Raw genomic sequence first — 12546 nt, 5'->3', positions numbered from 1 at the left:
ACCGTTGTTTTCATTTTCCTTTATCATCATGGCTACGTCAGTTGTCACTTCCCCGGCTCCTATCGCTGTCATAGGGATCGGATGCCGGCTCCCGGGGGGTATCCGCAGCCCAGATCAGCTTGAAGAGATGCTGGCGGATGGTAGAAGCGGCTGGATGGAAGTTCCTGCAGACCGATGGAATCGGGATGCCTTCTACAGTCCGCGTCAGGAAGCCAAAGAAGCTCTGGTCTCTCGTAGTGGATACTTTCTCGACGAAGACGTTTCCAAATTCGACGCCCGCTTCTTCCACATCCCGCCACTTGAGGCACACGCCATGGATCCTCAACAGCGAATGATCCTTGCCACAACTTATGAGGCCTTCGAGAATGCGGGAATACCGTTACACAAGGTTCGAGGAAGCAACACATCCGTTTTCGTTTCTATCTTCGCGCGCGACTACGATCGCATGGGCTACAAGGACATTCCCCAGATGAGCAAATCGCATCTTACCGGGACGGGCGACGCCATTCTTTCTAATCGAATCTCGTATGCTTTTGACCTCAAGGGTGTATCGTTCACGCTCGATACCGGCTGCGTACGTTCAATATATCATCGCGAGGAGAGATGCTCTTACTAACCCAAAGTAACAGTCAGGCAGTCTTGTGGCTTTGCATCAAGCCTGTCAGAGTCTGCGTCTTGGAGAATCGACAATGGCTGTCGTGGGTGGTGCACAGCTCCTCCTCCACCCGGACCAATCTATCAACATGAGTGCAGTCGGGTAAGTGTTCCCGCGTTCAGTTTGACGGCAGGCAGTGTACCAGGTGGGACTTACTGATACACGGCACAAGTATGGTTAACCCTGATGGACGTTGTTACGTGTTCGACTCGCGCGGCAGTGGCTATGCACGAGGAGAGGGGGTCGCAACAGTTATTCTCAAGCCCCTTGAACATGCTATTGCAGACAATGATCCCATCCACGGTGTCATCGTCAACTCCGGCGCCAACCAAGATGGCAAAACGGCAGGCATTTCTGTCCCAAGTGGTAGATCGCAAGCCAGCCTCATGAAGTCTGTCTACGCTGCTGCAGGACTGGACCCAGCCGAGACGGAGTATGTTGAGGCCCATGGCACGGTAAGCCTCTTCAGACCGCGCCAAATAGCTAGAGACGAGTTGCTAACTACGCATGCTAGGGAACTCAAGTCGGTATGACGGCTTTTCAATTTCCTTTTCTTTCCGCTTCAGCTCATATTCAGTAACAGCACTGACCATCATCAGGCGACAAGGAAGAGGTAAACTCTATCGATGAAGTATTCTGTCAATCAGGGAAGCGCTCTCGGGATCTGTTCATTGGGTCTATCAAGGCCAATATCGGTCATCTCGAAGCCTCAAGTGGCATTGCAGGACTTATCAAATCCCTCATGATCTTGAAGAGAGGACGTATTCCGCCCCATCTAGACCTAGAAGAGCCCAAACCCTCATTGCGGCTTGCGCAGCGAAATATCAAGGTAATCCACAGACAACATCCCTTTGAGATATGCGACTAACTCACATGGTTAGATCGCCCAGAAGCTGACGCCTCTTTTCATGGACGGTAAACCGCGACGAGTATCGGTAAATAGCTTTGGCTATGGCGGAACAAATGTTCATGTAGGTCTTAAAGGTTCATTGGATCCGCCATAGCGGTCCGCATCATATTTAAAAGAGCTATTGCTTCTAGCGAAGCATAGTGATTATTTTACTAATGCCCTTTGCGCAGGTTATCCTCGAAGCCTTTCCGGCTATTGTTAGAGCACAGCAGAATGGTGTGGTGAGCAACGGTGAGCCTTGCCGTCACGCTGATACCGACCTTAGCCATGGCAACCTTTGCACTGCGGTAATGTCGGCAAAGGCTGAAGCCAAAGCCATGAGCCTACCACCCAACGGGGTGACTGACGGATCAATGAGCCATACTAACGGCGTAAATGGAAATCACCACAGGCCGCATCTCTACATGCTAAGTGCGGCTTCAGAGCATTCGCTTGTTGAAATGACGAAGAATTTGCAAGAGAGGGCTTCTTCCCGTCAATCTTCTGCATCGGACCTCATGGATCTCTCTTACACCTTGGCCTGTCGGCGCTCACTTCTTCCCTGGAGACAAGCTATTGTTGCCTGTGATGAGCAGGACCTAGAGGAGAAGCTCAGGCAACTGGATACTAAGCCCGTCAGAGCAGCTACCTTGACTCCCTTGTGTTTTGTGTTCACGGGACAAGGTGCTCAGTGGGCTTCCATGGGTTACGAGCTGCTGGAATATTCCGAATGCTTTCATCATTCTATGCTCAAGTCCGATCGGCTGCTTGTCGGACTTGGTTGTCCCTGGAGCTTGATTGATGAGATATGCAACGACGAAGATTCTTCCAAGCTTGGAACAGCTGAGATTGCTCAACCGGCTACTACAGCTCTGCAGATTGCTCTCGTGGATCTACTCCGAAGCGTTGGAGTGGCACCAAAGGCCGTGATCGGTCATAGCTCTGGAGAGATTGCAGCCGCCTATGCCGCCGGAGCGCTCAGCCATGAGGCTGCTTTGACGATGTGAGTTTGTCACTTGACAGCCTGTCGTCGCGCATTCCCGTTATTGACGCGATACCCAGCGCATATAAACGAGGCACGTGTTCCGCCCTTGCCAAGAGGAGCAATGCCACTTCTGGATCAATGCTCGCCGTCGGCCTTGGCGAAGTCGAGGTGTCATCGTATATGACAGACATGACATCAGGGTTAGTAACCGTCGCTTGCGTCAACAGTCCCAAGAGCACGACCATTTCTGGCGACGAAGCTGCGATTGACGAGCTCAAGTCCAAGCTAGACGCGGACGGCATCTTCGCCAGAAAGCTTATCGTGGATACGGCTTATCATTCACATCATATGAAGAAGATTGCTGGTCACTACCTGGAGTCACTAGCAAACATTAAGCCCAACTTTTTCGAAGGCGGCGAAGAGGTGGAATTCTTCTCCACAGTCACCGGTCAGCGCAAGGTTGACAAATTTGGCCCGGAGTACTGGACACAGAATCTTATTTCCCAGGTTCAGTTCTCCAAAGGCCTCGATATGGTGCGCGAGCATATGACCAAAAGCTCCGGAGGTAACGAATCCGCATACACATTTGTCGAAATTGGGCCGCATTCTGCACTAGCTGGTCCAGTGAAGCAAACCCTGTCGCAAGAGATTGCCGGGAAGGGATTCAGACATTCCTATCTGTCCGTTCTACTTCGGAAAACAAATGCAGCAATCACAACGCTATCGCTATTTGCCCGCCTAGCCGAGCGTGGATATCCAATTGACCTCGACAAGGTGGTGCGGATGGGCGATCCTACATACGAGCCCAAGGTGGTCACGGATCTGAAACCATATCCTTGGGATGAGTCGAGTTTCTGGCACGAATCTCGTGTGAGCAAAGCCCATCGCTTCCGACAGTTTCCGTACCACGATCTGTGTGGGCTTTTCGACCCCTTGAGTAGCATTCACGAGCCACGTTGGAGACATTGGCTAAACATCGATGTCGTGCCATGGATCACAGATCATGTGGTTGATGGATGTATCGTATTCCCCGGTACTGGCTATATCTGTATGGTGATTGAAGCCATGAGACAGTTGGTGCAGATGAGGAGCACACCTGGAACCATCAAGGACTTCAGACTCAGAAGCGTCGCATTTACCAAGCCAATCTCCTTTGCTCTCGACGAAGAAGACTCGTCTATTGAGCTTCAATTGGTCATGACTCCGTCTCAAGTCTTAGATGGCAACGCGTGGGAATCTTTTCGTATCTTGTCTTGTGGCCAAGATGGCATATGGCATGAAAATTGCACCGGCCAGATTGGCGTTGATATGAAGGCCGCGAAGGATGATGAAGTTGAGGGCGGACGAGAGGAAGAGTTTGCCTTATCCGAGAAGCTGGAGAGACTCTGTCAAACTCAGAGGGAGGCGACAGAGCAGCTTGACTCGGAAGCCTTCTATCGAGATCTGGAAGCTACCGGGAATCACTACGGCCCTAACTTTGCGCTGCTGGACTCTGTCTCTATTGGTGGGAACAAAGCAGTCACAAACCTTGTGGTTCCCGACTATTCGGAGAAGATGCCAGGCCATCACATGCAACCACACCTCATACATCCTACGACTCTTGATGCAGTCCTCCAACTAGGGCCGACACTTTTTAAGCGGCACTGCTCTACAGCTCCTGTAGTCCTCGGTGAAAGTGGAGACCTATCCATCTCAGCTAGTGTCAGCCTTTCGCCAGGCAGCGAACTGCTTGTGGCGGCATCAATCGATGCACAGGATGTACGCTCGTCCAGCTCTGATGTTTGCGTCTTTCAGCAGGGTTCAGATGGAAAACTGCTGCCTGTGTTGAGCGCCACGTCCGTTCTGCGTGCATATGGCCAGGCACGGCAGGAGGACTCGAGAAAACCGTACAGTGTCAAGATGGCATACAAATTGACTTGGGACGTCGATGTTGATCACCTCACAAACCCGAGATTCCAGGAAATCCTAGCTGGCATAGACCCCTCAGAGCTTGAGAGGAATGGAATTGTCACTGCCGGGAAGAATGATGAGGAAACAGATGTCTTCGTACACTGCATCGAGAAAGCATCGTCAATCTTGCTCAACCGAGCGTGCCGCCGAGTCGACGCATCAAAGCTTGCATTGCCGCATCTCACAAAGCTCTTTGCTTGGATGGAGAAGTACTGCATCTCGAACGAATCACAGAGATACACGAGCAATCTGACGGCAGAAGAAGAAGACCAAAGCATTAATGCAGCTGAGGACTCTGGGTATGAGGGACAGATGCTTTCGCGGATTGGCCTGAACATGCCGGATATTCTCACAGGAAAGACCGACGCTCTCTCGCTCATGCTCGAGGAGAACTTGCTCTACAAGCTATACGCGAACGGTTTGGTGCACGCAAACTACGCGCAGATGGTCGCGTACCTCAGCATGCTCGCTTTCAAACACCCGCACATGAGATTCTTGGAAATTGGGGCCGGCACTGGAGGCGCGACCTTGCCTCTGCTCCGGTCTCTAACGCATTGCGATGGTGTCAGACTCGATCGATATGACTACACAGATATCTCTGCCGGTTTCTTCGAGCAGGCAAAGGACACATTCAAGCAGTGGCTTGACTACATCAACTTTCGGGTGCTCGATGTCGAGCGCGATCCGGTCGAGCAGGGCTTCGAAGAGGCCAGCTACGATATTATTGTGGCTGTCAATGTCCTCCATGCCACTAAGAACATGAACTTGACCATGAAGAATACAAGAAAGCTTCTTAAGCCCGGCGGTAAATTACTACTGATCGAGTTGACTCGACTGATGGCTACTTCAAACCTCATCTTTGGGACCCTCCCCGGATGGTGGTCCTTTGAGGATGGACGTTCCGACTGTCCTCTTCTGTCGCCTGGTCAGTGGGATGATCTGCTCCGCCGCACATCCTTTAGTGGTCTCGATATCATCTCCCAGGACACACGAACCGCCAGCGCTCGATCATCTATGATGGTCTCCCACGCGATTGCACCTGAGCACAAAGATACGATGAGGCCCCCCCTCAGCTTCCGCCTGATTAATGCTTGGAGATCGTCAGTCACTGAAGAGCTTGTGGCAGATCTGTCCACAGCGTTGACCACGAGCGGCCATTCGTGCCTGATTAACAACCTCGGTGGCTCAATTATCGACGAGAACACCATACATATTGTCCTCGATACAGCAGAACATTCATTGTTGCTGACCAAGAGTACCGACGTGTTCCATGACCTGAAGGCCCTCTTCACTGCTGGTGTGCACATTCTCTGGATCTCCATCCAGGAGTCTGACAGTAAGACAGCGGCATCTTTCAAAGCCATGATTCAAGGAACTGCCAGAGTCCTGCGTCGTGAGAATTCCGGGACGTGCAGATTTGTCACCCTAAGTGTCGCAGACGTGGTGACAACTCCAGGCATCATCCCGGACCTCGTGCGTCATGTCGTCCAAATCGCAAACACGTCATTCGCGATGGAATCTGGATCAGATGAGTCCTGCGAGAATGAGTACACGTACAGTCAAGGTCAAGTCCTCATCCCTCGCGTCGAGACGGATATCAAATTCCTGAACTGGGTTGACCGCGTTGCCGGAAGTGCTACCAGCTTGGAGGAGGTATCATATCATAACGAGTCACGGCCACTGAAGCTCGAGGTAGAAACACCGGGCTTGCTTAGTAGTCTGCGCTTTGTCGATGACCATAGCCTTGCAAGTCCCATACAGCCACGAGAGATCCAAATCACCTCTCGCGCCCACGGCGTGAACTTCAAGGATGTGTTTGTTGCGCTGGGCCAGATGCGCACTGGTGTCGACATGGTGGGTGAGGTCGCCGGGATTGTTACTGAAGTTGGCGAGGAGATGAAGTCTCAGTACCAGATTGGTGACAGTGTTGCTGGCTTTGGCTCCAACCCCTTTGCAAGCTCCCCACGCATCAATGGCAATCACGCGCGCCGGCTTCCCAACTGGATGCCGTTCGTTGTCGGCGCAACAATCCCTGCCATTTACGCCACTGCATACTACTGCATCTTTGAAGTTGCTCACTTGCAAAAGGGACAGTCTATCCTCATTCATGCCGCATCAGGCGGTGTGGGTCAGGCCGCGATACAGCTCTGTCAGCATATTGGTGCACAGATATTCGCGACCGTAGGAAGTGCCACCAAGCGGAAGCTCGTTATGGAGAGATACGGCATCCCTGAGACTCACATCTTTTCGACCCGAGGAGTGTCTTTCAAATCCGGGGTGCTGCGTCTCACCCGTGGTCGTGGAGTCGATGTGGTGTTGAACTCACTCTCAGGAGACATGCTCGCTGAGGGAGTTCAGTGTATCGCCAAACTCGGCACATTCATTGAGATCGGTAAGACCGACATATACAAGAGCAACCACCTGAATATGAGTGCCTTTGACCGAAGCATCTCATTTGTCGCCGTCGATCTCGTCTTGCTTGGAGAAGAATGCCCTGAAAAGTTGCATGGAATCCTGGGCGCTGTTATCGACCTCTTCGAACAGGGAGCTTTGTACGCCCTCACTCCAATCAACGTTCTGCCTATCGGAAATATTGAGGAAGGCTTCCGAATGATTGCGACCAGAAAACATCTTGGGAAGGTTGTTCTTGAGGCAGATGACAACGGTCTAGTCAAAGCCACAACTCCCAAGGCTCCAGCTCTCCGACTGTTCAAAGGCGGCACATACATCGTTGCGGGGGGCTTGGGTGACTTGGGTAGACGGTTGGGTGTCTTCCTGAGTGCGAAGGGAGCTGGTCATGTCGTCTTGCTGTCGCGCCGTACCCTTGATCATGAAGCGCGACAGAAACTCGAGGAAGCGGTTCACCAGGGCGGTGGCATGCTCCATGTTGTCAAGTGCGACATCACGAAAGAAGAGGATATCGCCCACGCTGCGGACTATTGCAAGAGTCTGCCTCCAGTCAGAGGCATTATCCACGGCGGCATGGTACTCAAGGTGAGGGAAACCGCATTGTACGTGAGGTGAGATCCATTAGTATGTCTAACACAAGTTTCATAGGATCGCCCCTTCACCCATATGACATACGAAGACTTCACCACGCCGCTTGGGCCTAAGGTCTACGGCACAATCAACCTTGACCGGGCATTCTCTTCTCCAGATCTCAGCTTCTTCGTCATGCTCTCATCAGTGACCACCGTCATCGGCAATGGGAGTCAAGCCAACTACGCCACAGGCAACGCATTCCAAGACACATACGCACACGTCCAGGCTGATCACCCGCACACGAAGTACATCTCAATTAATGTCAGCGGCATCGAAGGGTCCGACTCGGTTGTCAATACTATGCAGAACAACAAGGCCTGGCTAATGCGCAACAGTGTCGCCCTGATGTCTTTCGACGAGTTCTTCACCAGCATTGAGTACGCCATGAGCCAGCAGGCGCGTGATGATGGTTGCGAACAGTCGATTCTCGGTTTCACCAGACAGTCTATTGTCAATGCCGATGATGTTGTTCTTCTGACGAATCCCTTGTTCAGCCTGCTTCCATATCCCAAGCAATCGGGAGGTGTCAGCAACTCCACCGACAAATTTGATGTAGAGCAAGCAATACGGGATGCAAAGACTCTAAAGGAGGCCGAGGATGTCATTGCCGAAGCTATCAAGGCCAAATGCGCCGTGTTCCTTGATCGGCCAATTGATGAGGTCCCAGCCACGCAGTCGCTCGCAAACATTGGGTTGGACTCTCTTGTGTCCATCGAGCTCAAGAACTGGATGGTTCGCACCTTCCAAATAACTCTTCAAACGTCTGAAATTGCTCAGTCCGCCAGCATCTTTGCCTTGGCTGCCAGTGTAGGCTCCAGGTCGAAATTGGTCAGCGACGAGGCGCGGAACTGCAGGGGAGAAACGGGCCGCGATGAGCAGAACCTGCCGCCGATACCGGGCATTGAAGTCCCATCTCATGGCTTTGAATGCTGCAAGGCTTCTCTAGAGCTCCCCAAGTACCCTCTACCTGATCTTAACGATGTGCTTCAGGAGCTTCTCAAGAACTTCTCCCTCTTCGCCAGCACACGTGAAGAGCTGTCACGCCTGCAAGCGGCGGTCGTGGAGTTTGGTGATAAAGACAGCTCAGGGCGTCAACTCTACGACAAACTTGTAACACTGACCCAGGATCCTACAGTCGACAGCTGGATTGCCGACTTGCATCTTCGAGGTTTGTACCTTTCGCGCCGTCATCCCATTGCGCCATGGGGCAATTTCCTCAACACCCATCACGACAGTGAGATCCCGCATAGCCAATCGGAGAGGGCTGCCATAGTCTCTTTAACCGCATTGCAGTACATGCATGACTTGGAGGCGGGCACACTCGAGCCCGAGTGGCTGGGTTTGCGGCCACTCTGTACCTACTCATGGAAGTGGCTGTTCAACACAGTCCGTGAGCCTCGTGTGGGCTGCGATGAGTTGCAACGTTATGCAACTAGCTATTACTGCGCTGTGCTAAGGAGAGGGCACTTGTTCAAGGTCGACCTCCGCGGCCGTGACAATGACGTCTCTTATCGTACACTCAAGGCCACTTTTGAATGGATCCTAGCCGAAGTTCAGGATGATGCTTGCTGGACAGGCATACTAACCACCGACGATCGGGATTCCTGGGGATTTGTAAGTCGGCCTGTCATTAAAACATCTTCTGGACTTGGATAGGAGACTGACAAGGCATAGATCCGTGAAAGACTGATATCTCTTCGTCCCGGAAACGCAGACTACTTCCAAGCCATAGAAGAGGCCGCCTTTGTTGTTTGCCTCGACGATGGAAGTCCAGAAACCCGTGAAGAGCGCGTAAGGCAAGGCTACATAGGGGATGGATTCAATCGTTGGCACGACAAAAGCACCCAATTTGTCATTTCGGGCAATGGTCGCTCGGCTCAAATCTTTGAACATACGGCGCTGGACGGCGTGACGATCAAGCGGTTGAATGATAGAATCCACCAAGCCATATATTCTCATGTACCAGAGGACAGTGAGGCTGAGAAGCAGATCGATGGCCCCAACGGCCATGCTCGAGCCGGAATCCCTCTCGAGGAGTACTCCCTGGAAACGGATGAGGAGATTGAGGCCCACATCCTGAAGCTCAGGTCACGATACTCCTCCGCAACCTCAGCCAAGAGCTACCTCTATCACACGACCCGGGGCCTTGGGACAAAACTTCTACAAGGATCTAGGGTGCCAGCTAAGGCTGCTGCCGATCTGACCATTCAGCTTGCAAGTCGCCTGTATTTTGGATACAACCCGGGTAGCTGGGAGCCTGTGTCTACGGCACGCTTCCATCGCGGCCGACCGGACCTAATTCAGGTCGTCACCGAGAATGTTCTGCGATTCTGCGAAGCGGCTTGCGATGACAATATTCTCATGCCTGACAAGATGAGCATGTTGATGCGAGCCGCTAAGGAGTGGGAACAGAATGTACAGCACGCAAGCGAGGGCAAAGGATATCTGCGATTCTTTGATGTCCTGAACGGTATGGTGCTAGCCAACCAGGAGAGGCCATCATTGTTCGCCAACGAAACTGTCTTCAAAGCTTTCCCAGGTCTCATTCTGCAGACCATCAATGGTGATGAGGTTGCAGACTCCGCTATCGCTCTGATGCCAGCAGACTCGCTCTGGATCAGCTACTGCATCAAAGATGAGGAGTGAGACACCCTGGTATTCAGCCACTGAAGAACGATGCTAATTTCTTTCTAGGCTCTCCTTCTCAGTTGTAGGCTCATCTGGGAAAATGGACCAGTTTCAGAAGTGTCTTGACAGAGCTGCCGAGAAGATCAGCGCTATCGTCAGAGCATGAAAGGCCCATGAGCGAATGTGCGCGCGTTTAGTGTAGCCCCAAAGGAGTTTGACTACATCATCTCATCGTAGCAACATACGGGCAGATGCAAAAGTTACGAGGTGGCAATGTGTGCCGCAGCATGAATGACGCGGATCTGAAATTAGATGGAACATTTGTATAGCTGTGACTTTACGTGGCTCAATTTGGCTCAGGATAGTACGTGTGAATGAGATCAATGTTCGTGAATATGAATCAATCACAGTAGGAGAGTAGTGACCCAGCAGCATCACCCTGACCCTTTCCTACTCAATCTGAGCATGAAGAGCCTGCCTTTTCATTGTGGCAGCACAGGCTAACAGAACTTATAATTCCGGACATCAGGCAGAATCGGCTGTAGCCAATCCCTATATTCACAACTTAACCTAATGGACAACAGCAGGGCTCCAAAGACATGACACACTCATCAGCCACTCGAGCTTGGAAGGCGAATCTTGGCCGCGGCCGAGCGAATTCTCTCAATCTCCTCTGCGAGAGAAACGCTACTCGTGTACTTTGTCTTGGTCAATGGGGAAGTTTCTAGATGCTCGTGGTTCCATTCGAGCAGCTCTTGACTCATTCCATCCAAGGTTCCAAGCACTCCTGTGTAGCCCAAGCCACCTTCTTGGACTGGCTTCCTTGCAGCCTGGTTGTTTGCAAAGAGGTGGGTAGTGATTGAGAAAAGGGCCGGCTTGAGGTGTTTTGCATTGCCCGGTATCGGAGGCATGAACCATCTCAGACATGGAAATCGAATCGGAAGGAGAGAATAAACCTCAATGACGTGCGAGAGGAGGAGCATGGGAACTGGCAGGAGTGGTATTGTCCGGAAAGGAGTGACACTGAGAGTTTCGACAAGCAACCAAAGATCCGCGTATGCGATGGGCGGATTGGGATCCGTGATTGTGAAAGGCCGGCCCGCCTGGGGAGCAGACGCTGAATCCGGTTTGGCCAGGACAGCTTCCATCTGAAGATGAGCAATGGCACAGTTTGCACCATGCACAAAAGACTGTACGATGTGGCCACTCCACCTGGTATAGTGTCAGCGTTTCAAAGTAGGCAACCTCGGATGCACGGGGAAGGGGAGGCTGCTAACGCTGGGTAAGTTTGCATGTTAAGCGGGCCGCCAACAGTGTTATCGGTCGGGTGTCCATAGACACCGTTTGCTGGGCGAATGCAGCCAGTTCGCATGGCTCTTCCGTTCGCCGCACAGACTATCCTCTCAGCCCGGGCTTTGGAGGCTGGATAATTAGCGAAGTAGCCCTCGTGCTCTCTTGGTAGCTCGAAGAAGTCTGCCTCGTCCAGCAGCTGCCAGTAGTGCTTTGGCCACTCCTTCCACTGCCACGGCCGCACCCATGGTTCGACCGGTCGGATGGAAATGGAGGCTGAGGAGGTCATTATCAGGACGTCTGCCCCGACTCTCTTCGCTGCCTCCAATACATTGATGGTCCCGCCCACGTTGACTGCTTCGCAGAATCCGTAGACAAGCCGTGAGCGATCAGATGGTACAATCACAGCGGCGGTGTGAAACACGGTGACGGGCAGCTGCTTGATCCCCGTTGGCCAAGTCTTGGAGAAGGCACTTTCCACGGCTTCTTCTGAAGTAATATCTGCTTTGACAAAGCCGACTCTAGACGCAGGCCCAGAGAGCATGTCACGCCTATGTGGTGCTTGGAAGTCGACAATGCGAATCGCCGAGGGATCTTGGCCACGAGCAAGGAGCTGCAGCACGATATAGCCACCGACCAGACCTGGTGGAGGTTACTTAAGTTGGATTGGATCCCCATAGAGTTTCATGGCATGCGATAGACCTACCAGAGCCTCCTGTGACGATGTAACGCCGTTCCAATTTTGGAGGCACCTGTCCTACAAAAGACTCCGTTGTGATAGGGCGCTGCTCCAGCGTCCTGTACGCAGCTCGGATCTGATTCCGTGTCCATCGGTGTGGGGACAACCTCCGTACCTCTTCGGGGGTCCCGCTCAACAAGCGGTTGACATGAAAGAGATATACGGACAGGCACAACAAGACGAGGGAGACTCCTGCGCGGAGAGGGGATTCTGTGAGATGGCTGACAAAGCTGCCAAGAGCTCCCAACATGGCAACAGTTGATAATGCCATGATGGTCGTCAAACGTGACTCCTTAGTAGACAGCACGGTCTAGTCCTGCTGCCTTCCGACACAGCAAGCCTCCGCCACAAGCCGGACACGGGATCGA

The 12546-nt window shown here is 52.4% G+C and overlaps 2 protein-coding genes across 2 annotated transcripts; one reads left to right on the top strand and one right to left on the bottom strand.

The window, feature by feature from the left end:
- Positions 1-28: 28 nt before the first annotated feature.
- On the top strand, positions 29-10315 carry E0L32_009044 (uncharacterized protein; the record flags this gene model as incomplete). Its single annotated transcript, XM_031143966.1, has 11 exons — positions 29-574; positions 630-757; positions 828-1110; positions 1170-1182; positions 1255-1484; positions 1537-1626; positions 1736-2547; positions 2607-7473; positions 7537-9135; positions 9196-10163; positions 10216-10315. The coding sequence occupies 11 exons, from the start codon at positions 29-31 to the stop codon at positions 10313-10315; spliced, it is 9636 nt and encodes a 3211-aa protein (XP_030991416.1).
- A 445-nt stretch (positions 10316-10760) lies between these two features.
- On the bottom strand, positions 10761-12449 carry E0L32_009043 (uncharacterized protein; the record flags this gene model as incomplete). Its single annotated transcript, XM_031143965.1, has 3 exons — positions 10761-11361; positions 11427-12081; positions 12146-12449. The coding sequence occupies 3 exons, from the start codon at positions 12447-12449 to the stop codon at positions 10761-10763; spliced, it is 1560 nt and encodes a 519-aa protein (XP_030991415.1).
- Positions 12450-12546: the final 97 nt, after the last annotated feature.

The sequence above is a fragment of the Thyridium curvatum genome, assembly GCF_004353045.1.
Source record: "Thyridium curvatum strain D216 chromosome Unknown NODE_63_length_253891_cov_75.696892, whole genome shotgun sequence".
NCBI lineage: Eukaryota > Fungi > Ascomycota > Sordariomycetes > Thyridiales > Thyridiaceae > Thyridium > Thyridium curvatum.
This window is presented reverse-complemented; position numbering and strand designations above follow the sequence as displayed.